This window comes from Pelobates fuscus, chromosome 3, assembly GCF_036172605.1.
Source record: "Pelobates fuscus isolate aPelFus1 chromosome 3, aPelFus1.pri, whole genome shotgun sequence".
NCBI classification, from domain to species: domain Eukaryota; kingdom Metazoa; phylum Chordata; class Amphibia; order Anura; family Pelobatidae; genus Pelobates; species Pelobates fuscus.
Genome location: NC_086319.1, coordinates 131,634,798 through 131,657,715, shown reverse-complemented (window position 1 = coordinate 131,657,715; position 22,918 = coordinate 131,634,798). Strand labels below are relative to the sequence as shown.

The 22,918-nt window shown below is 40.6% G+C and overlaps 1 protein-coding gene across 2 annotated transcripts in view; it reads left to right on the top strand.

The window, feature by feature from the left end:
- Positions 1 to 21,638, top strand: part of STING1 (stimulator of interferon response cGAMP interactor 1) — a 56,926-nt gene extending 35,288 nt beyond the window's left edge. For both annotated transcript variants that reach the window (XM_063447474.1, XM_063447472.1), the window contains exon 8: positions 21,339 to 21,638. In XM_063447474.1, the coding sequence (XP_063303544.1) occupies positions 21,339 to 21,448 (110 nt within the window). In that variant the 3' untranslated portion in view covers positions 21,449 to 21,638. The remainder of the gene's footprint in view (positions 1 to 21,338) is intronic.
- Positions 21,639 to 22,918: the final 1,280 nt, after the last annotated feature.

The window sequence follows — 22,918 nt, the reverse complement described above, 5'->3', positions numbered from 1 at the left end:
TTGCTCTACTCTCCTTTTCTTCTCCTTCATTTGACACAGTCTTCTTATTCTTCTGACACTGTCTTCTCTCCTCCTTGGCTTCTTCTGCTCCTTTACCTTTCTGCTTGTTTTGCTCCCTTCTGCTCCTTTCTATTTCTGATCCCTTTCCTTGCTGGCCCTTTCTACATAGTTACATAGTTACATAGTTACATAGTTAGATAGCTGAAAAGAGACTTGCGTCCATCAAGTTCAGCCTTCCTCACATTTGTTTTTTGCTGTTGATCCAAAAGAAGGCAAAAAAAAACCCCCCAGTTTGAAGCACAATTTTGCAACAAGCTAGGACAAAAAAAATCCTTCTTGACCCCAGAATGGCAGTCAGATTTATCCTTGGATCAAGCAGTTATTACCCTACATTGAAGGATTATATCCTTGAATATTCTGTCTTTGCAAGTATGCATCTAGTAGCTGTTTGAACATCTGTATGGACTCTGATAAAACCACTTCTTCAGGCAGAGAATTCCACATCCTGATTGTTCTTACAGTAAAAAAACCTTTCCTTTGCCTTAGACGAAATCTTTTTTCTTCCAGTCTAAACACATGGCCTCGTGTCCTATGTAAAGTCCGGTTTGTGAATAGATTTCCACACAATGGTTTGTATTGGCCCCAAATATATTTGTATAATGTTATCATATCCCCTCTCAGGCGACGTTTTTCTAAACTAAATAGGTTTAAATTTGTTAACCTTTCTTCATAGCTGATATGTTCCATTCCTTTTATTAATTTTGTAGCCCGCCTCTGCACTTTTTCTAGTGCCATGATATCCTTCTTTAGAACAGGTGCCCAAAATTGCACAGCATATTCAATGGTAATTCATATTACCAGTGATTTATAGAGAGGCAAAATGATATTCTCGTCCCGAGAATGAATGCCCTTTTTCATGCATGACAATACCTTACTGGCCTTGGCCACTGCTGATTGACATTGCACATTGTTGCATAGTTTGTTGTCTATAACAATTCCCAAGTCCTTTTCGTGTGTTGTTATCCCTATTTCACTTCCATTAAGGGTATACGTTGCTTGTGTATTCTTTACGCCAAAGTGCATAACTTTGCATTTTTCAACATTACATTTAATCTGCCATTTGAGTGCCCAGTCCTCCAGTCTATCTAAATCATTCTGCAGCAAAGTAATATCTTGCTCACATTGTATTATTTTACAAAGTTTTGTGTAATCTGCAAACACTGAAACATGACTTTCAATGCTGTCTTCAAGATCATTTATAAAAATGTTAAATAGAAGGGGTCCCAGAACAGACCCCTGAGGGACACCACTTGCCACCTCTGTCCAGCTTGAAAATTTACCATTAACGACAACTCTTTGTATTCTGTTTTTAAGCCAATGTTCTACCCAAGAACAAGCATTTTCTTCGAGACCGATTTCCTTGAGTTTGAACACTAATCTTTTGTGTGGAACTGTATCAAATGCCTTGGCAAAATCCAAATAGATCACATCCACTGCAACACCCTGATCTATACTTCTACTTACTTCTTCATAGAACGCAATCAAGTTAGTTTGACATGACCTGTGCTTCATAAAACCGTGCTGATTTTTGCTGATAACCATATTCTTCTCAAGGAATTCTTGAATATTATCCCTTAATAACCTTTCAAATATTTTACCAGCCACAGAAGTTAAGCTCACAGGTCTATAAATTCCAGGCAATAATTTTGAACCCTTTTTGAATATAGGAACCACATCTGCCTTCCTCCAATCCTCCGGAACACTTCCTGAAAGAAAAGAATCTTGAAAGATTAAAAACAGAGGTTCACTTATTTCTACACTTAGTTCCTTAAGTACACGTGGATAGATACCGTCAGGCCCTGGAGCTTTGTTTATATTAACTTTCTTTAGTTGCTGCAGCACATTGTCTTGAGTTAACCAATTACAATTATTCTTCAAGTTTTTAGTAGCAATCATTTGCACATCTATTGCCATGGGTTCTTCTTTAATATATACGGAGGAGAAATAGTTATTTAGAATCCTGCCTTTTCTTGGTCTTCATTAACTAACACCCCCGTTTCAGTTTTAAGTGTACCTATACTTTCATTTTTGGGTTTTTTAGAATTTATGTACTTAAAAAATGCTTTGGGGTTGGTTTTGTTCTCTTTAGCTATCATTTTTTCATTTTGAAGTTTAGCAAGTTTAATTGCCTTTTTGCACGCATTATTTGCTTTCTTATATCTTTTATAAGATGCATCTGATTTGTCTGATTTAAATGCTTTAAATGGCCTTTTCTTATTTTTAATCTCTTGTTTTACTTCTCTACTAAGCCACGTTGGTTTTAATTTGTTTCTTTTATATTTATTTCCCAATGGTACATACTGAGAAATGTACCTTTCTAATATTTGTTGGAAGATGATCCTTTTATCCTCAGTGTTCTTTTCACTAAAGAGTTTATGCCAGTCAATATATTGTAAAGCTTCCCTTAACTTATTGAAATTGGCCTTTTTAAAATTATATGTTTTAGTATACCCCATGTGCTTTTGTTTTTTTGAGTTTATTTCAAAGGACACTATATTGTGATCACTATTTCCCAAGTGCTCACCTACTTGAATGTTGGTCAAAAGATCAACGTTGTTTGTTAAAACCAGGTCCAGACAAGCGTCCATTCCAGTTGGTGCTTGTACAAGTTGTGACATGAAGGTGTCATTTAACAAGTTTAAAAACCTAATTCCCTTTGCTGAGCTACTAGTCCCTCTGTCCCATTTTATGTCTGGGTAATTAAAATCTCCAATAATTAAAGTGTTACCAAGATTTGCAGCTTTCTCAATTTGCTCAAACAGCTGTTGTTCCTCGTCAATATTAACATTAGGTAGTTTATAACATATCCCAACCAATAGTTGGTTTCCCTTCTTTTCCCCCAAGCAGATATTTACCCATAAAGCTTCCACATTTTCCTCATCGCATTCAATTTGCTTAAGATTTGGCTTTAAATCATGGTTGACATACAAACATACCCCACCACCCTTCTTGTTTTTCCTATCCTTCCTAAATAACATGTACCCATTTAAGTTAACTGCCCAGTCATGTGTCTCATCACACCATGTTTCAGTTATGCCTATTATATCATATTGTTTTGTGTATGCTAATGCCTCTAGTTCCCCCATTTTGTTATTTAGGCTCCTTGCATTAGTAAGCATACATTTAATATCATGCGTCTCTTGTTTATTTTGTGAATTACCAACATTACATAGCTTCTCTGTTCTGAGCTTTCCCCTCCACCCGTCTCCACCCTCCTTTCTGCTTCATCTCCTACCTTTGTGCTCATTCTGCCCCTTCCGGCTACTGCCCCTTCCTGCTCATTTCTGTTCCTTCTCCTTTGTGCTCCTTCTCCTACTTTACCTGCCTGCTCCTTGCTGCCCTTTCTGTTCCTTTCTGCTCCTTCTCCTACTTTACCTTTGTGCTCCTTCTGATTCGTTCTGCTCCTTTACCTTTGTGCTCCTTCTGTCCCTTCCTGCCCCTGCTGCCCCTTTCTGCTCCTTGCAGACGCTTTCTGCTCCGTGCTGACCCTTCCTGCTAATTTATTTTCCTTTCTGCTTCTTCTTCGACTTTACCTTTGCGCTCCTTCTGCCCCTTCCAGCTCCTTGCTGCCCCTTTCCAGCTCATTGCTGGCCCTTTCTGCTCTTTCTCCTACTTTACCTTTGTGCTCCTTCTGATTCTGTCTGCTCCTTTACCTTTGTGCTCCTTCTGTCCCTTCCTGTCCCTTTCTTCTTCTTGCTGCCCCTTCCTGTTCCTTGCAGCCCCTTTCTGCTCCTTGCTGACCTTTCTGCTCCTTGCCGCCCCTTCCTGCTCCTAGTTGACTCTTTCTGCTCCTTGCAGACCATTTCTGCTCCTTGCAGACACTTCCTACTTCTTGCTGCCCCTTCCTGCTCATTTCTGGCCCTTCCTGCTCATTTATGTTCCTTCCTGCTCCTTCTCCTACTTTACCTTTCTGCTCCTTCTGTCCCTTCCAGCTCATTGCTGACCCTTTCTGCTCCTTGATGTCCCTTCCTGCTCATTTCTGTTCCTTCTCATTTCTGCTCCTTCTCCTACTTTACCTTCCTGCTCCTTGCTGCCCCCATCCCTCACTTACTTGATCTGTAGGCTGCCCCCCCATGCCTTACTTACCTAATCTGTATGCTGCCCCCCCATGCCTCCCTCACCTGATCTGTAGGCTGCCCCCACCCACTTAACTGATCTGTATGCTGCCCCCATCCTTCAATTATATTATCTTTAGGCTGCCCCCCATGCCTTATGTCCCTGATCTGTAGGCTGTCTCTCCATCCCTCACTTGCCTGATCTGTAGGCAGCCCCCCATACCTCACTTACCTTATCTGTAGGCTACTCCGTACTGTAGTACGGAGTATTCTACATGCTACTACAGTAGAGAGCCGACTTATATGGCTCTCTAAAGTGTGAGTGCTCCTAATCATTTTTCATACCAGATATTGGTTTATGCATATTGCCCTATGATAGTTGTCTAGGTTACAGATTATCTCATCAATCATCCATTGTGTGCGCAAAACCACCTTTTCCTGTATCCATTTGTACTAATGTAAGTGTTTTAAGGGTGACTAAAACACTGGTTTGGTTTTAGACGCACTGGGATCTGTTTTTCTTTATCTATTTATATATTGTTTAGCGCCACTTACCCTATTGTTTGTGCTTGTTATCTGTAGGCTGCCTCCTCACTTACCTGATCTGTAGGCTGACCCCCATGCCTTTCTTGCCTGATCTGTAGGCTGCCCCATCCCTCACTTACATGACCAGTAGGCTGCCCCCCATGCCTCACTTACCTGATCTGTAGGCTGCTCCCCATCCCTGACTTACCTGATCGGTAGGCTGCCCCCTTCCCCACTTACCTGATCTGTAGGATTCCACCCATGCCTTACTTCCCCGATCTGTAGGCTGAACCCCCATGCCTCACTTACCTAATCTGTAGGCTGCCCCCCATCCCTCACTTAACTAATTTGTAGGCTGGCCCCCATGCCTCACTTACCTGATCTGTAAGCTGCCCCCCATGTCTCACTTACTTGATCTGTAGGCTGCCCCCCCATCTCTCACTTACTTGATCTGTAGGCTGCCCCCCTGAGCAGTGGGTGGGGGCCCTAAACAAGAATAAGGGGGGGAATCTAGTGTCCTCCCCCTGGCCCCCACCCCTCAGCGGCGGGTGGGGGCCCTAAATACTAATAAGGGGGGGACCTAATGTCCTCCCCTCTGGCCCCCACCCCTGAGCGGTGGGTGGGGGCCCTAAATTGTAATAAGGGGGGCCTAGTGTCCTCCCCCCTGGCCCCACCCCTCAGCGGCGGGTGCGGGCCCTAAATACTAATAAGGGGGGACCTAAGGTCCTCCCCCCTGGCCCCCTCCCCTGAGCGGCGGGTGGGGGCCCTAAATCAGAATAAGGGGGGGACCTAATGTCCTCCCCCGTGGCCACCCCTGAGTGGCGGGTGGGGGCCCTAAATTGTAATAAGGGGGGGACCTAGTGTCCTCCCCCCTGGCCCCCACCCCTGAGCGGTGGGTGGGGGCCCTAAACAAGAATAAGGGGGGGGACCTTATGTCCTCCCCCCTGGCCCCCACCCCTGAGCGGTGGGTGGGGGCCCTAAACAAGAATAAGGGGGGGCCTAGTGTCCTCCCCCCTGGCCCCCACCCCTCAGCGGCGGGTGGGGGCCCTAAATACTAATAAGGGGGGGACCTAATGTCCTCCCCCTGGCCCCCACCCCTGAGCGGTGGGTGGGGGCCCTAAATTGTAATAAGGGGGGCCTAGTGTCCCCCCCCTTATTCTAATTTAGGGCCCCCACCCGCCACTCAGGGGTGGGGGCCATGGGGGAGGACATTAGGTCCCCCCCTTATTCTTGTTTAGGGCCCCCACCCACCGCTCAGGGGTGGGGGCCAGGGTGGAGGACATAAGGTCCCCCCCATTATTTTACATTAGGGCCCCCACTTGCCGCTCAGGGTTGGGGGCCGGGGGGGGCAATCGTTTTTTGGGTTTTTTTGTTACAGTGAGCTCACTGTTTAATAGACATGCCCCTACTCGCGGTATAGCGAGTAGGGGCATAATTTACTAATACTAAATAATCTTTACTTAGTAATAGTAAATTTGGCTAAAAGACCAATTTAGGTCTTTCGGCCTTTTAGTAGATAGCTCCCTAATACCGTGGGAATTAGGGAGTTATCTACTTATTCATTCCTGTCATTACATGACTGGCTAAGTAACTTACATTTTATATGAATGTATGTTACTTGATTGTTGTAAGTGTTGCAAATGCTGACAGGTGAATCCAGGCTATGTTTGTATACTTTTTATTTAAAATTGTATACAATGTAACATTCTTAGGCTTCGGAACTTCGGCACTTTGACACTTCGGAACTTCGGCAACTTCGGAACTTCGGCATTTCAGCACTTCAGAACTTCGGTACTTCGACACTTTGGAAATTCGGTAATTTCGGAACTTCGGGACATCAACAATTTGGCACTTCGGCACTTCGGCACTTCGGACATTCGGAAGTACCCGAATGTCCGAATTGTCCAAAATTCGTCCGAATCCCTATTCGGACCGAATGAATTGCCCATGTCTACTGTGCACCTGTTTTCATATATATCAGATGAGTGCCGATTCCTTCCTTACTGATTACAATGTAGTTTCTGGCTTTACCACATCTAATGGACCAACACTTTAATTAATAACCTTTTTGACATTAAAATAATTGTAAAGGTTTTTGGGATGGGCTTGCTCTCTTTGGTTATAGAGTTAAGCCCATCTAATCACAAGTCCTACTGATATGCTTATATTTGATATAGTATGCTATTTATTATAGTATGCTATTGTTTTGTTTTGAATTCTCTTTTCTTATCTATTATTATTTGACTGAGCCTTGTACCAAGCCACATTGGTTTTAATTTGCTTATATCATATTTGTTTCCCAGTAGTATGTATTAAGAAATGTGCTTTTGAAGAATTTGTTTAACGATCTTTCATTTATTGTCTGTGCTCTTGCCAGATAATAATTCTTGCCAGTCAATTAGTTGTAAAGATGCCCTTATCCTATTGAAATCCACTTTTTTTTGTTAAATTTAAGCATTTTTGTAAAACTCATATAAATTAGTTTTTTTTTTTTTAGTTAATCTCAAATGATATTATATTATGGTCACTATTTTACAAACTTGAATGTTTGAAAATAGGTCAACATTATTAGTTATGACAGGATCACTTGTGTCATAACAAAGAAGAACCTATATCATTTGCATATCAGACTGATCCCTCCTAAACTGATCTGCTGAGAGATACAACAACCCTGGATGATCGTTTCGGCCTTCTTTGGGAATATCGGGAATTCACCTTTCTGCATGCCAGTCCCACGTGACTGGCTCCCTCTCACCATAATCTTCCCCGCTCCAAGATTGACGAGTGGGCGGCATGTCGGTCTCTTCAGCTTCCTCACGGTTCAGATGGTGCCCCGAATCTTGGCATGTTGGCATAGCTTACTCTTTGGGATTTACAAAACACATAGGAAAAATGAAGGTATAGCACTTCTTCACTTTCTTTACTACAATTTTAAAATACTCTGTGCTTAATGTGAACCCTCCTCTTCTAAGCAGATGTATGGGAACTCAGTTCCTTCTGTAAAAATAATAAGGGCACAGAGTTTATATGGATACCAACAGCACTAGAGTGATGTGTATCCTGATACACAGCATTATCTATATATATAAAAGGGGGGGATGTGATTAATGAGATGTGACATAATAACCAATGAGACAAAGACAAGAAGCAAACCTTATTGCCCCATGTTATGGAATTTGGAAAATAACACTGACATGTCTTTAATGGCTCTGAATCTCAAAAAAATCAGAGACTCGTGTGCTGAGGTGTTTAATTTCTACTTTTTTACATAGATATATCACACTGTGTATTGGGATCCATCTATTTCCTTCAAGTACTCATTCATTATTTGTTCCATAATAAAGGGACATGCATCACTTGATAATTGTTTTAAATCAGCAACCAAGCGCTGAAGTTTTTTAATTAGACAATTGTCTCAAAGTAATCTGTGTCCCTCTAAGATGTCGTAATGAAAGTCCCATACATGGAATTAAACACTTATTTTTGTACATAGATGTAAGTTGTAAGACCAGTGAAGGCCTCCTTTTTCTACTTAGCACCTATTTTCTTCTAAGGCTAAATATATTTCTTGGGAACAAAATTAATGCATTGTATGGCCCTCAGAAAATACTCTATATTTTAGTTGATTTTTATCTGATGGAACAAAAGGTTATACTAGAATGCAAAATCATCTGTTATTCATTTTGTTTGTTTTCACAGCCTGTGCTTTTGTGCTATTGGATTTTTTTTCCCCTAAATGATTTGGGTTAAGTGGAAATATGTGAATATGGTAGCTTGATAGACTATGGGAAGGAAATGATCATCACTTGATGATAAACACATGTTTTTTTCTTTGTGAGATGTTTATTCATTAAACCAGGAGATTATGGAGACAGAAAAAGAATTGCAAAGCTTGAATCAACAAGGCCAAGCTGAAAAAATATAAAAATATTCTTGTTCTGATGTTCTGAAAATCCCTTGTCAATTTCAATTTGTAGTGAATTTCATATATCTGTTGAGATCCAATGAGTTGATCTATGATTGTAATAATTTTATATATATATATATATATATATATATATACATATATATATATATATATCAAGGGCAATATATTAATATATATTAAGGCCAAAGGCCTGTATTTGTGGGAGGAGTATGGCCCTATATAAACCCCACTTATCTGCCACCTTGGTTACCTTTTGGACTTGAACACTCACCTTGCTCCAGCGTCCCATAAGGCGAAGGGATAAGGGTTAAGGTGAACATTCACATACATGTTAATTTGGTACTTTGCATTTAGTATTTTCATTCGTTTGTTTCCGTGCTTCACTTCGGTTCCCCCTTGACGTTCGAGCTTTGCTCTGTTCGGGGGAACATTCGTGGGTTTAAACTTTGTTTGCCTTTCAGTACTTTGTTTATTAGATAAGGTTACCTTGACCAGTTCGGCATTTAGTCCCAACCCAGGTTCAAGCTTTGCTCTGTTTTGGGGGAACAGTTACGTATAATGACTGTATGCAAGTATGCTGTTCGGTACTTTGCTTGTTTCGGTTCCCCCTTTTGAGTTCGAGTAATTGCTCCGATCAAGTCGCAGGTTAATATGCACACTTATATGCCTTGTTCGGCACTTTGAATTGCTGGTTCGTGCTTTAAATGATTGTTTGTATAAATTCAAGCTATATACTGTATATCATCGGTCACTTTCTGCTGTCCTCCTTCATTCATATTTATTAGTAATTATTTCCTTCACTCCATTAACCCCTTAAGGACCAAACTTCTGGAATAAAAGGGAATCATGACATGTCACACCCGTCATGTGTCCTTAAGGGGTTAAAGGGGCCATCTACTAAATTAGGTTTGGTTATTTTACATGGTATCCATATATTTTCTGCACATTAGTCAAAGTCATTTTATATTAATATTGCATTTAGTTACGACCAATTCATGTTTTATTCACTGTCTGTGTGCATGTCACTAATTACACCCTTATAGTTCGGTTTTCTGCATTTTTCGTGATATGCTTATTGTATACTGTGTTTACTTGGGTACTACCAGTTATATATGCCAAAAGATAGCTGCTCACCGGTCTTTTCAAATGCTTTATTTAAATCAGGATAAAATCAGCGACCAAAGTTTCAGTCCCCGCTCAAAACTTTCCTCAGGGTCAAAATGATAGGACAACCCTGAGGAAAGTCCTGAGCGGGGACTGAAACATTGGTCGCTGATTTTATCCTGATTTAAATAAAGCATTTGAATTTTAAAGTGAGCAGCTATCTTTTGGTATTTTGTATCTTTGGAGTCCAAGCTTTGGCACCCGACTAATGTGGATCTACTAAGCCTGAAGTTGTGGGAGGGGCTTGGTTCCCCTTCTTAAGGAGCACCAGCCCTTCCCTCACCTCCGTCTTAGGTCTGGTGAGTTGTGGAGAGTGATTGTCACTTCCGGTCGATCCAAACTCCATTTTACTCACCTGCATCTCGTGGGCAGCTTCCTGGGTCCCAACAGTTCCAGTTCCTCCGGTTTCGGCTGTCTGACTTGGGAATCAGACAAGGGGTTTCGCAGGGCTTCTCGTGGTGGCATCCGGTCGCAAAATCGTAAGTTCTACGGCCGTCGCAATTCCGGCACGGCCGATTACGTCATCAAGGGTCGACAGGCGCACGCATTGTAGCGCATTTCGGGACACATTTTAGGCGAATGCTGGCGTTCGGGTACGGCATACATATTCAATATAACAATGGGTAACAGGGTTTATTCGGTTGGGGCAGTCTTCACGTATCCTGGCTATCTTATTGCCGTTCGGTTGCCGAAACACTGTCCTATATTAGAGGATAAGATATTTTATATGTGCTAGGGCGACCTCCAGTGGCTGGATCATTATAGCTGGTAATTTATTTTTTTTCCTTTCTCCTGGTTACAGCACATTTTCTGTATTAAGTTTAAAGATGTCTGACTGACCCCTGGTGGTCATAAGGGTTATGGCTTGTGGCATAAATTATATTTAAGGTTTTGGGCATGGTCACAAGATATATGAAGACATATGTCATAACAACGCTACTGGTACTAATGGTCTGGATGGTATTGGCAGCAGTAGTTTGTGGCACGTATATGCTTGTTAGGATATATGTCTTAAATATTTCCGGTGGTCAGGAGGGTGGTTACAAGAAGTGTGATACCTTGGCTTACTGTGTTTACTTTTCTGTCTCTAGTTCATCTATATCTTAGCACGTACATCATATGTACCCATCTAGTTGTATCAAATGTTCTGTAATTGTGTACAGGGCAGATATTCAGGTTTGGGCGATGTTTAGCAATTCAGTGATTATGGACCTCTTATGTTTCAGTATCAACAGCATCCACAGTGCGCTGCTACTCTACCAACTTTTCACCTGCTATAGGTCAGTAATCACGATTAATTATCCTCTGATGGTCTAGCAAGACCTTGGTCCTTATGTGTATTTTTCTGTATTACTAGGTATACGCATCCTTGCTCCTTTTAAATATTTGGTTCCAGTCTCCTACTGTTGGAATATGTACCGGTAGGTATCTTGTTAGCAGGGGGAATGATGGGTACATTTTGATATAACCCTGAAAATTCACAATTACTTTCGTAGGTTACTACAGATCGCCTGTATCATCTTATCCTACTACCTTGCAATTTGCTCATCAGGTATGTCATGTTTCTCTCGATAATTCTCCCATCCTCCCTACCCTTTTCGGGTCATAGTACAGATATATACTGGCATATAAAATAGGAGCCTCTACGTATGTTTTCTGGATTTCTGCGCCTTACGTTAGTGGTCCCGAGAGGCCAACACCCATCCTCATTTTGGAGGTACGGCATTCCGGCCAATTCATAGGTAGCCGCCTCTCTCGGTTGCATAGAGAGGGCCTCACTTGTCACTCCCATTCTGTCTTATGCTATTACAAGTCACGGATAGACCATCACCCCGCCATAATGTCAATGGCCACGTACCCCACACGAGCCAAATCATAGATAGTGCCTCTCAAAGCCGCATGGCAACTAGCAGGGCCTCACCTGTCACGTTATTAATTAATAGTTTCGACGCTTGCCATTAGTTGCATCAGCCAGTTGGGTAGTGCCCCAGGTAACATGTTATTTTGTTTTGTAGCATGTCACAAATACCTGAAGGCGGGGGAGAACTGTCCATCCCCAGTACACCGGCTAGATCGGTCACTCCATCCCGGGGTGACGACAACGCGAGCCCTGCATCACTCAGGGCATGGACCATTCCTAGGATCACTGCCGAACTGAGAAAGAGGAACATTCTTTTCCCAGCTACGGCTAGGAAAGCCGAATTATATAGACTGCTGAATACTCAGACTGATAACTCGGGGGCGAGGGAAGGGTCCAGTAGCAGCCAGTCGGCTGATCTACATACTATTTTGTCTTCAGTCCTGACCTCTTTGCATCGTATTACTGCCAAACTTGATAAGATGGATGCAGATAGCCAGCAAAGGTCACCTTCAGCACTGGAGAATCCGGTCGCTACGGTTTGCCCAGACCCCCTACCGGGTAATATTCCAACCAGTCTGAAAGACCCGCATATTATTAACCCTGCACATATGGTGCCTGCAAACATCAAGAAGGACATCTTGGGAGGGAAGGATATCAGTCTGGTATCACTTCTTATTGCCTCGCAAGATGTCCTTGAAAACAAAACTTATGCATATGGGATGTGTCGGTTGTGTTAAAATCTAGGGACCCTAGGTTGAATCGCAAGCTATCCATACCCAAATTTGTGTTGGCTTTCGGGATCTACAGAGACGTGATATGCTCTGTATATCCTGATAAGAGAGAAGAATTGGATCTGGGGGATTTGGGGCACAAGTACGGTGGTACGTCTTTTTAAGACTACCACCGTGCTTTTTCTGCGAAGGCGTCGGCTGCTCTACCCCAGTTTAATTATCAAGCTGATTGGGGTGTGCTTGATACGGAGCTTTTTTGTCGACACTTTGCGGGCCTCAAAACCCCAGCTTGTGCCATTTGTTCATCCAACTCCCACACGGCGAATCTGTGCCCTAACTCTCGGGAGGTGAATGCCTTATTCCCCCCTACTAATATGATGTCCACTGGGAGAACAGGCAGAGTGCTGAAGGATAAGCTGGGACGCGATATAGGGTTTTTGGGAAAATTTAACTCTGGCACGTGCGGATACAGTGCCTGCAGACTACTTCATGTCTGCTCCCAATGTTTCCGGGCTCACTCTAAAGTAATGTGTCCAAATAAATTATATCCTAAGCAGTGCCTTTCGTCTCTTTATGTCTCCCTGCTGAAAGAGTTATTGTGTGGTCACCCATCTCAACATCTCGTAGAATTTTTGGTGGCAGGATTTACTTTGGGGTTTCACACGGGTAATATTCATATGCCTACTGGAATCTTAGAATGTAAAAACTTACAGACTGCCCAGGCAGCTCCCGACACGATTGGCCTACTTCTCCAGAAAGAAATTGACAAAAGGGTTCTTAATTGGCCCTTTCGACTCCCCGCCTTTCGCGATTTGGACAACTAACCCCATAGGACTGGTCACGAGTAAATCCTCCAATAAGCAAAGGTTGATTCTCAACCTCTCTGCTCCCCATGCATCACCTACCCCAAGTCTTAACTCGCTCATTGCATCAGAAGAATTTTCTCTCCAATATGCTACCATAGATAATGCTGCCACTGCCATCCTCTCGGCTGGGGTGGGGGCATGGCTTAGCAAAATGAATATAGTGAACGCTTTTAAGTTACTCCCTATCCATCCGTCCCTGTGGCATTTACATGGTGTTAAGTGGCATGGTTCATATTATTTTTTCACGCGTCTCATGTTTGGTTCTAAGAGCAGCCCCAGGATTTTTTATATATTTGCTGAGACGTTGTGCTCGATGCTGCTTAACATCTGTAAATGCCCCACCATTATCCATTACCTGGACAATTTTCTGACTATAGAAAGTAACCTGTTACCTCCCAGTAACCTCCTTTCTGTAACACGACTGTTCACACAACTAGGAGTACCTATTTCACCAACAAAGACGGAAGGTCTGGATACGATCATCAACTTCTTGGGGGTGGTGCTGGACTCTGTGCATATGCATGCTAGCCTCCCCGTGGAGAAGATTGAACGTGTCCTTTCAGCCCTTGACCATTACCTAGCAGGGGGTTCTTGTAATAGGAAGGAGTTGCAATCCCTGTTGGGTTTACTTAATTTTGCGATGGAAATCATTCCATAGGGGAGAGCGTTCATATCCCGATTATTTAGCTTATTTCCCCTATTACAATCTGATTCCTCCCGTGTTACGTTAGATGTACATGCCACCGCTGACCTACACATGTGGATTTTTGCTGCACTGGAATGGGAAAAGCATTTTTATTCCAGTGTGGACGGATAGGTCTGTGTCTGTCTGGACGGATGCCGCGGCCACTTCTGGATTTGCCGCAAATTTTGGCAATCAATGGATGTGGGGCAAATGGCCTGGGGAAATTACTGAGATCCCCGAGTTCAAGGACACCTCGGCGTTATTTGAGCTTTACTCAATTGTGGCAGCAGCAGTTAAATTGGGAGCTTGCTGGTCTGGGAATACGATGCGTTGCTTCTCGGACAACATGGCAACGTGCCATATTGTAAACAAGGGATGTTTCTGTTCCCTGGCCATCATGCGATTTATGAGGACTCTCACGTGGCTAGCTGCAAAACACAGTTTTCTCTTAACTTGCATACATGTGCCTGGGGTTCTGAATATCGCTGCTGATCATTTATCGCGATCTTGATTTCAGGAGTTCCGGGCGGCACTACCAACAGCTACCCTGATACCAACTCTGGTACCGCGGTGGCAGGAGATGGTTTGGGACTAAAGGAACTACTCACTTACGGGCATCAACTCTCTCAACTTGGTCTTTCTGATAACACCAGGAAGGCATATGGCAGGGCTTTTCATATTTTTAATAGATACTTGCTGGACTTTAATATCACAGACCAATTTTCCATGGAAACAATGATTGCATTAATTTCCTTTTGCCACCTTCACCTAACACTATCATTCAATACCATTAAATTATATATCACCGGCCTTCAACATCACATCCTCACCACCTAATAGCCTAATAGACAACGCTTTCTGTCATCTTACCAGGTGAAAGCCATACTTAAAGGTATCAAGAACTCCACCCCTACACCCACACCATCCAGATTACCCATCCACGATCTATTGTTCCAGTCACTCATACTCATCCAGTCATACTACAATACTCAATCAGGTCATTAAAACAGCCATCTATTTAGCTTTTTACGGTTTTCTTCAGCCCAAAGAATTTACCACTGCTAAATACAACTTCCCCAACTTCATCACAAGGTCAAACCTGGTAAAATCACACGATCACTATTTACTGTCCCTACACCATACAAAAACTAGCGCCAAAGGACAGATGGCCACTATTACCTATTATCCCACTAGTAATAAATGGTGCCCTGTGGAAGTTTTTGACCAATACCTCTAATACCTCTCCTTCTTTGCATTGGCTCCAACTACTGCTAGCCTTGCACGGCAATAGGCTCACTATGAGTGAGTTCATGCTCTATGTAAGAATGTTGTTGGTTCGGTTAGGCTTGAACCCAGCCAAATATTCTGGTCATTTAGAATAGGAGCAGCTACTACCGCTTCTAAAAGGAATATCCCTGCGCACATCATTAAAATATTGAACTGGTGGAAGTCCACGGCTTACACCAGATACATTCCTCAGCCAGTACAAGAGGTGCGCCGAGCATTTAAAAATATGATTATGTGATATACTATGGTGTATTGTAGGCTGAATAAACTGGTTACATCTTTGTGCCCTCTTTTATTTCAGGCCTACTACCTCGTCAGTTCCGGCACACCAGAACTGACCTTTCCATCCCCTGTTTGTCTTATGTTACTAATGCTACGGCTTTATGCCCTGACCACAAATGGAAGGCGGGGCCTGAAGTTGTGGGAGGGGCTTTGTTCCCCTTCTTAAGGAGCACCAGCCATTCCCTCACTACCGTCTTAGGTCTGGTGAGTTGTCCCACCCACCACACCTCCTTTTATTAGGATTTCATAAGGTAGGCCCTCTTTTATTTCAGGCCTACTACCTCGCCAGTTCCGACAAACCACAACTGACCTTTCCATCCCCTGTTTGTCTTATGTTACTAATGCTACGGCTTTATGCCCTGACCACAAATGGAAGGCGGGGCCTGAAGTTGTGGGAGGGGCTTTGTTCCCCTTCTTAAGGAGCACCAGCCATTCCCTCACTACCGTCTTAGGTCTGGTGAGTTGTCCCACCCACCACACCTCCTTTTATTAGGATTTCATAAGGTAGGCCCTCTTTTATTTCAGGCCTACTACCTCGCCAGTTCCGACAAACCACAACTGACCTTTCCATCCCCTGTTTGTCTTATGTTACTAATGCTACGGCTTTATGCCCTGACCACAAATGGAAGGCGGGGCCTGACGTTGTGGGAGGGGCTTGGTTCCCCTTCTTAAGGAGCACCAGCCATTCCCTCACTATCGTCTTAGGTCTGGTGAGTTGTCAAACCCACCGCATCTCCTTTTATAAGCATTTCATAAGGTAGGCCCTCTTTTATTTCAGGCCTACTACCTCGTCAGTTCCGGCACACCACAACTGACCTTTCCATCCCCTGTTTGTCTTATGTTACTAATGCTACGGCTTTATGCCCTGACCACAAATATTTGTATATGTATATACATATATATATATATATATATATATATATATATATATATATAAAAAAACGAGAAACCTGAATATGACACCTGAATATGTGAGTACACTAATTTAGATTCTCCCTATATAAGCTTGCTTGTTTCATTGTTTAAGTTGTCCTGATGAAAGCTCCATGAGGAGCTGAAACGTTGACGTCCTGAACTGAATAAAAGAAAACTTGTATTATTGAGAATTCCTGGAGTGCCGGTATTTTTTTGGATATATTATATATATACATACATATATATATACACACATTGAACAAAATTATAAATGCAACACTTGTTTTTCCCCCCATTTTTCATGAGCTGAACTCAAAGATCTAAGACTTTTTCTATGTACACAAAAGGCCTATTTCTCTCAAGTATTGTTCACAAATCTGTCTAAATCTGTGTTAGTGAACACTTCTCCCTTGCAGAGATAATCCATCCACCTCACAGGTGTGGCATATCAATATGCTGATTAGACAGCATGATTATTGCTAAAGGTGTGCCTTAGACTTCACTGAACACAAACATTAGTGTTTAACCCCTTAAGACCGTAGGGCGTACTATTACGTCCTTTTAAAAGCGTCTCTAAACGCCGCAGGACGTAATAGTACGCCCTACGGTTTTTAGTAACTTACCCGGTCGCCGGCGATCCCACGCCGGCGATCACGGTTGGGGGGACTCCCAGGGAGCCCCCCGCGGCACGTCCGCCCTCCAGGAGCCCTCCCGGCCATGTGAGAGTGAGGTCCTTGCGAGGACCTCACAATCACATGGCCGGGATAGCTGGCTGCTGCATTGCCAGCAGGGGGACTAACTGAAATGACAGTTAGTCCCCCTGCTGGCTGAAATCAAATTTAAAAAAAAGTTAAAACAGTGTAAAAAAAAAAAAATTATATACTTAGATCATATATATATATATATTATATAAATATGATCTAAGTATATATATATACACATATACACACATACACATACACATACACTGTCTAGGTGTATTTTAATATTAATATATATAATTATATATATATATATATATATATAAATATATATTAATATCAAATTACACGTAGACTGATACTGATTAAATATATATATAATTATTGTTACATATATATTTATAAATAATATAAAAAAAAATGTAAATACGTAAAAAAATAAAATAAAAAATAATGAAAAATAAAATATTAAAAAATATATAGATGTGTTTTATTTCGTTCTAACTGTATTATGATATTAATATATATATATTTATATCAAAATACACTTATAACAAAATAATATATATATCTATAAACATAAATATATACGTATATATCACTATATATACCTATATATAAATAAAAATGTATATATATATATATATATGTATATATATATACATATATATACACATATATACAGGGAGTGCAGAATTATTAGGCAAGTTGTATTTTTGAGGATTAATTTTATTATTGAACAACAACCATGTTCTCAATGAACCCAAAAAACTCATTAATATCAAAGCTGAATATTTTTGGAAGTAGTTTTTAGTTTGTTTTTAGTTTTAGCTATTTTAGGGGGATATCTGTGTGTGCAGGTGACTATTACTGTGCATAATTATTAGGCAACTTAACAAAAAACAAATATATACCCATTTCAATTATTTATTTTTACCAGTGAAACCAATATAACATCTCAACATTCACAAATATACATTTCTGACATTCAAAAACATAACAAAAACAAATCAGTGACCAATATAGCCACCTTTCTTTGCAAGGACACTCAAAAGCCTGCCATCCATGGATTCTGTCAGTGTTTTGATCTGTTCACCATCAACATTGCGTGCAGCAGCAACCACAGCCTCCCAGACACTGTTCAGAGAGGTGTACTGTTTTCCCTCCTTGTAAATCTCACATTTGATGATGGACCACAGGTTCTCAATGGGGTTCAGATCAGGTGAACAAGGAGGCCATGTCATTAGATTTTCTTCTTTTATACCCTTTCTTGCCAGCCACGCTGTGGAGTACTTGGACGCGTGTGATGGAGCATTGTCCTGCATGAAAATCATGTTTTTCTTGAAGGATGCAGACTTCTTCCTGTACCACTGCTTGAAGAAGGTGTCTTCCAGAAACTGGCAGTAGGACTGGGAGTTGAGCTTGACTCCATCCTCAACCCGAAAAGGCCCCACAAGCTCATCTTTGATGATACCAGCCCAAACCAGTACTCCACCTCCACCTTGCTGGCGTCTGAGTCGGACTGGAGCTCTCTGCCCTTTACCAATCCAGCCACGGGCCCATCCATCTGGCCCATCAAGACTCACTCTCATTTCATCAGTCCATAAAACCTTAGAAAAATCAGTCTTGAGATATTTCTTGGCCCAGTCTTGACGTTTCAGCTTGTGTGTCTTGTTCAGTGGTGGTCATCTTTCAGCCTTTCTTACCTTTGCCATGTCTCTGAGTATTGCACACCTTGTGCTTTTGGGCACTACAGTGATGTTGCAGCTCTGAAATATGGCCAAACTGGTGGCAAGTGGCATCTTGGCAGCTGCACGCTTGACTTTTCTCAGTTCATGGGCAGTTATTTTGCGCCTTGGTTTTTCCACACGCTTCTTGCGACCCTGTTGACTATTTTAAATGAAACGCTTGATTGTTCGATGATCACGCTTCAGAAGCTTTGCAATTTTAAGAGTGCTGCATCCCTCTGCAAGATATCTCACTATTTTTGACTTTTCTGAGCCTGTCAAGTCCTTCTTTTGACCCATTTTGCCAAAGGAAAGGAAGTTGCCTAATAATTATGCACACCTGATATAGGGTGTTGATGTCATTAGACCACACCCCTTCTCATTACAGAGATGCACATCACCTAATATGCTTAATTGGTAGTAGGCTTTCAAGCCTATACAGCTTGGAGTAAGACAACATGCATAAAGAGGATGATGTGGTCAAAATACTCATTTGCCTAATAATTCTGCACTCCCTGTACATATACACATATATTAATTCTACACATATATTTATGTAATAATTTTACATAATTAGGTATCCTAATTAATTACAATTAGCGGGACCTGCCTGACAACCCATGCCGAAAGTAAAGGGAATTTAATTTGCTAGCACTATATTTAACCCTATAACTTTCCAAGACACCATAAAACCTGTACATGGGGGGTACTGTTTTACTCGGGAGACTTCGCTGAACACAAATATTAGTGTTTCAAAACAGTAAAATGTATTACAACGATGATATCGCCAGTAAAAGTGAAGTTTTTTGCATTTTTCACGCACAAACAGCACTTACACGGACGATATTATTGCTGCAATACTTTTTACTGTTTTGAAACACAAATATTTGTGTTCAGCGAAGTCTCCTGAGTACAACAGTACCCCTCATGTACAGGTTTTATGGTGTTTTAAAAAATTACAGCGTCAAATATAAGGCTTGTGTTTCATTTTTTTCACTTTAAAATTCGCCAGATTGCTTACGTTGCCTTTATGACCCTATGGTAGCCCAAGAATGAAAATTACCCCTATGATGGCATACTATTTGCAATAGTAGACAACCCAAGGTATTGCAAATGGGGTATGTCCAGTCTTTTTTAGTAGCCACTTAGTCACAAACACTGGCCAAAATTGGCGTTTTTTGCATTTTTCACACACAAACAAATACTAACGCTAACTTTGGCCAGTGTTTGTGACCAAATGGCTACTAAAAAAGACTGGACATACCCCATTTGCAATACCTTGGGTCGTCTACTATTGCAAATGGTATGCCATTATGGGTGTAAATTTATTTCCTGGGCTACTATACAGTCTCAAAGGCAACGTAACCAATCTGGCGAATTTTAATTTCAAATGTAACACGCTATATTTGACCCTGTAACTTCCCAAAACACCATAAAACCTGTACATAGGGGGTACTGTTTTACACGTGAGACTTTGCTGAATACAAATATGTGTATTTTATTATGATAACAGTATTATGACATTGACAGTTAAAATGTCATGTAGAACTAAAAAAATAAAAAAAAATCTTATTTTCTCCCATTTATTTCATATTAAATTATGTTTCATAGCTAAATATTTGATATTAAATGAAAGCCCGGTTTCCCCTGAATAAAATGATATATAATAAGGGGGGGTGCATTTAATATGAAAGAGGTGAATTACGGTTGGACAGACATATAGCGCAAATGCCAGGTTTTGTTTACATTTTGTTTCGTTCACAACTTGTACATTTGGCTGCGGTGTTAAGGGGTTAAAAACAATAGCACATATCACAACGATTATGTCGTCAGTAGAAATGCAGTTTTTTGCATTTTTCAAACACAAACTGTACTTTCACTGACAATATAATTGTTGTAAAATGTTTTACTATTTTGAAACACTAATATTTGTGTTCAGCGAAGTCTCCTGAGTATAACAGTACCCCCTCCCCACCCCCCACCCCCCCACCCCCCAGCCCCCGTACAGGTTTTATTTTAAGATACTGAGTCAAATATAAGGCTTGAATTTACTTTTTTTTCACATTGAAATTTGCCATGTTGAAAATTACCCCCATGATGGCATACCATTTGCAAAAGTAGTCAACCCTAGGTATTGCAAATGGGGTATGTCTAGTCTTTTTCAGTAGCCACTTAGTCACAAACACATGCCAAAATTAGCATTCAATTTAGTTTTTTGCATTTTTCATACACAACAAATATGAACGCTAACTTTGACCAGTGTTTGTTTTTAAATATTCTCAATTTGAAAATGGTACAATCTTTGCATTTATAATTATAAAAACAAGTAAGCTGTTAAAATTATTGGATTTTGTGAAGTTATTGCATTTTGCTTATTGTGGATGTTTGGTTACATTTGAGAATTAGGATTTTACGGAAGAAATGTAAGTGAATCAAAATGGTACCTACATGATGAAATACATATAATTATCCTTTATATATGTGCACTGTATATATTTAATGCTTTATTAGTTAAATGAAATAATGACTGTTCATAATATTTTGTTTTCAGATTCCCCTAAAGATAACATGTATCGACCACACATGTTGTCGACAGAAATACTGAAACATCTAAAGCAACAGCATTCGGAGGAATATAATCTTAATCAGGATACCAGATAATTTACTTCAAAGTGCTCAACAGATTTAAAAATAAATGTACAGAGTTTATATAACATTAACGTATTGCTATATTATACTAACAATATACTAACAATACAAACAGCCAAGCTTAGATCCTGGTAAAATGATATCCCAGCAAACCGACTTCCTGAAATATGCCATCTATTTTCAAGAAAATCATTTATTTATTTTTAATTAAGTAAGTTTTAAAAAATTAGGATATATTTGCTGGAGTAGCATGCATCAGGTATCCAAAATACACAGTCAGATTCCAAGGTTAACGCGTAAGCTATTAAATTTAAAAGACAAATATACCAAATGATGGAAACTTTATGGTTATATATTAACAAACAATAATTATGCAGTTACAGTGATCACAAATGCACTGCACGTGTACAGAAAACATGCATCATATCTGTTTGCATTAATGTAAAAATCGATGTAGGCTTCATTAACACACCCTATGCAAACATGGTGCATCAGTACATATTCTGTACATAGTTACAAAGCAGGTAATCTGTTTGTGCTAATAGATCAATTAATTTATTTTCTAAGTTACATTGTCTAATAGAGAAAACAGTAGATGGCTCATTAACACCAAACAAATGTTGCCTTTGTCTTGTTAGATTTTATAATAGGTACATAGTTGTGTAGTTACATGGTTACATACCTGGGCATAACCAGATAAACCTTCATGCATGTACATAGTTTTTTTATATGTAAGCCCTTTTTTATTTACTTTACACATTTAATCAGGTTGGTTGATTAAACATGTTTCTCAAAGGTACAAAACAAAATCAAAGACAGTTTTTCTATTAACCAAAGCTGTACTTCATTCCTGCACGCAAGTACATCATAAAAAATATATATATATATATTCTGCTGAAGCATGCACACTCACCATTTAGATGAACAAACTAAGCAACTGAAAAGCCAAATATAACCTGGCCAAAGTGAGTGCTAGTTATATGTAGAAACAAGAAAGTGAATGTTAAACAGCCACACTGCTCAGGAATTCCTGACCTGGTGAAGGTGCAGTGTTTTATATCTTATGTGTGTGTACAGAAAGCTACATTATAGAAATACAATGGACATGAAAAAGAGACTGCAAGACAGTTGAAAAAAATTTTTTTGGGAAAAGGCAGATTTTTACATAGAACAGATTAAGCAACTACAGCTTAGTAAATTGAGGTAACCCCATCCTACAACAACAATTTCATTATTCAACAACGGTAGGCTGGAACTCATGATAGACAAATATCATAACCCCTCTATCAGATTTTCACATTTTGTTGTTAGACGGCAGTGTACTCTAGAAATTCTGTGTCATAATGTATATCTTATTGTATGCAATAGCTTCTGTTTTGTATTTCTTTTGTGTATTAAAAATACCAATAAAAATTAAACCAGTCTCTCCCTGTGGATGACATCTTCCTTTATTTACAACTGAAAAACATAGTCAATACACAT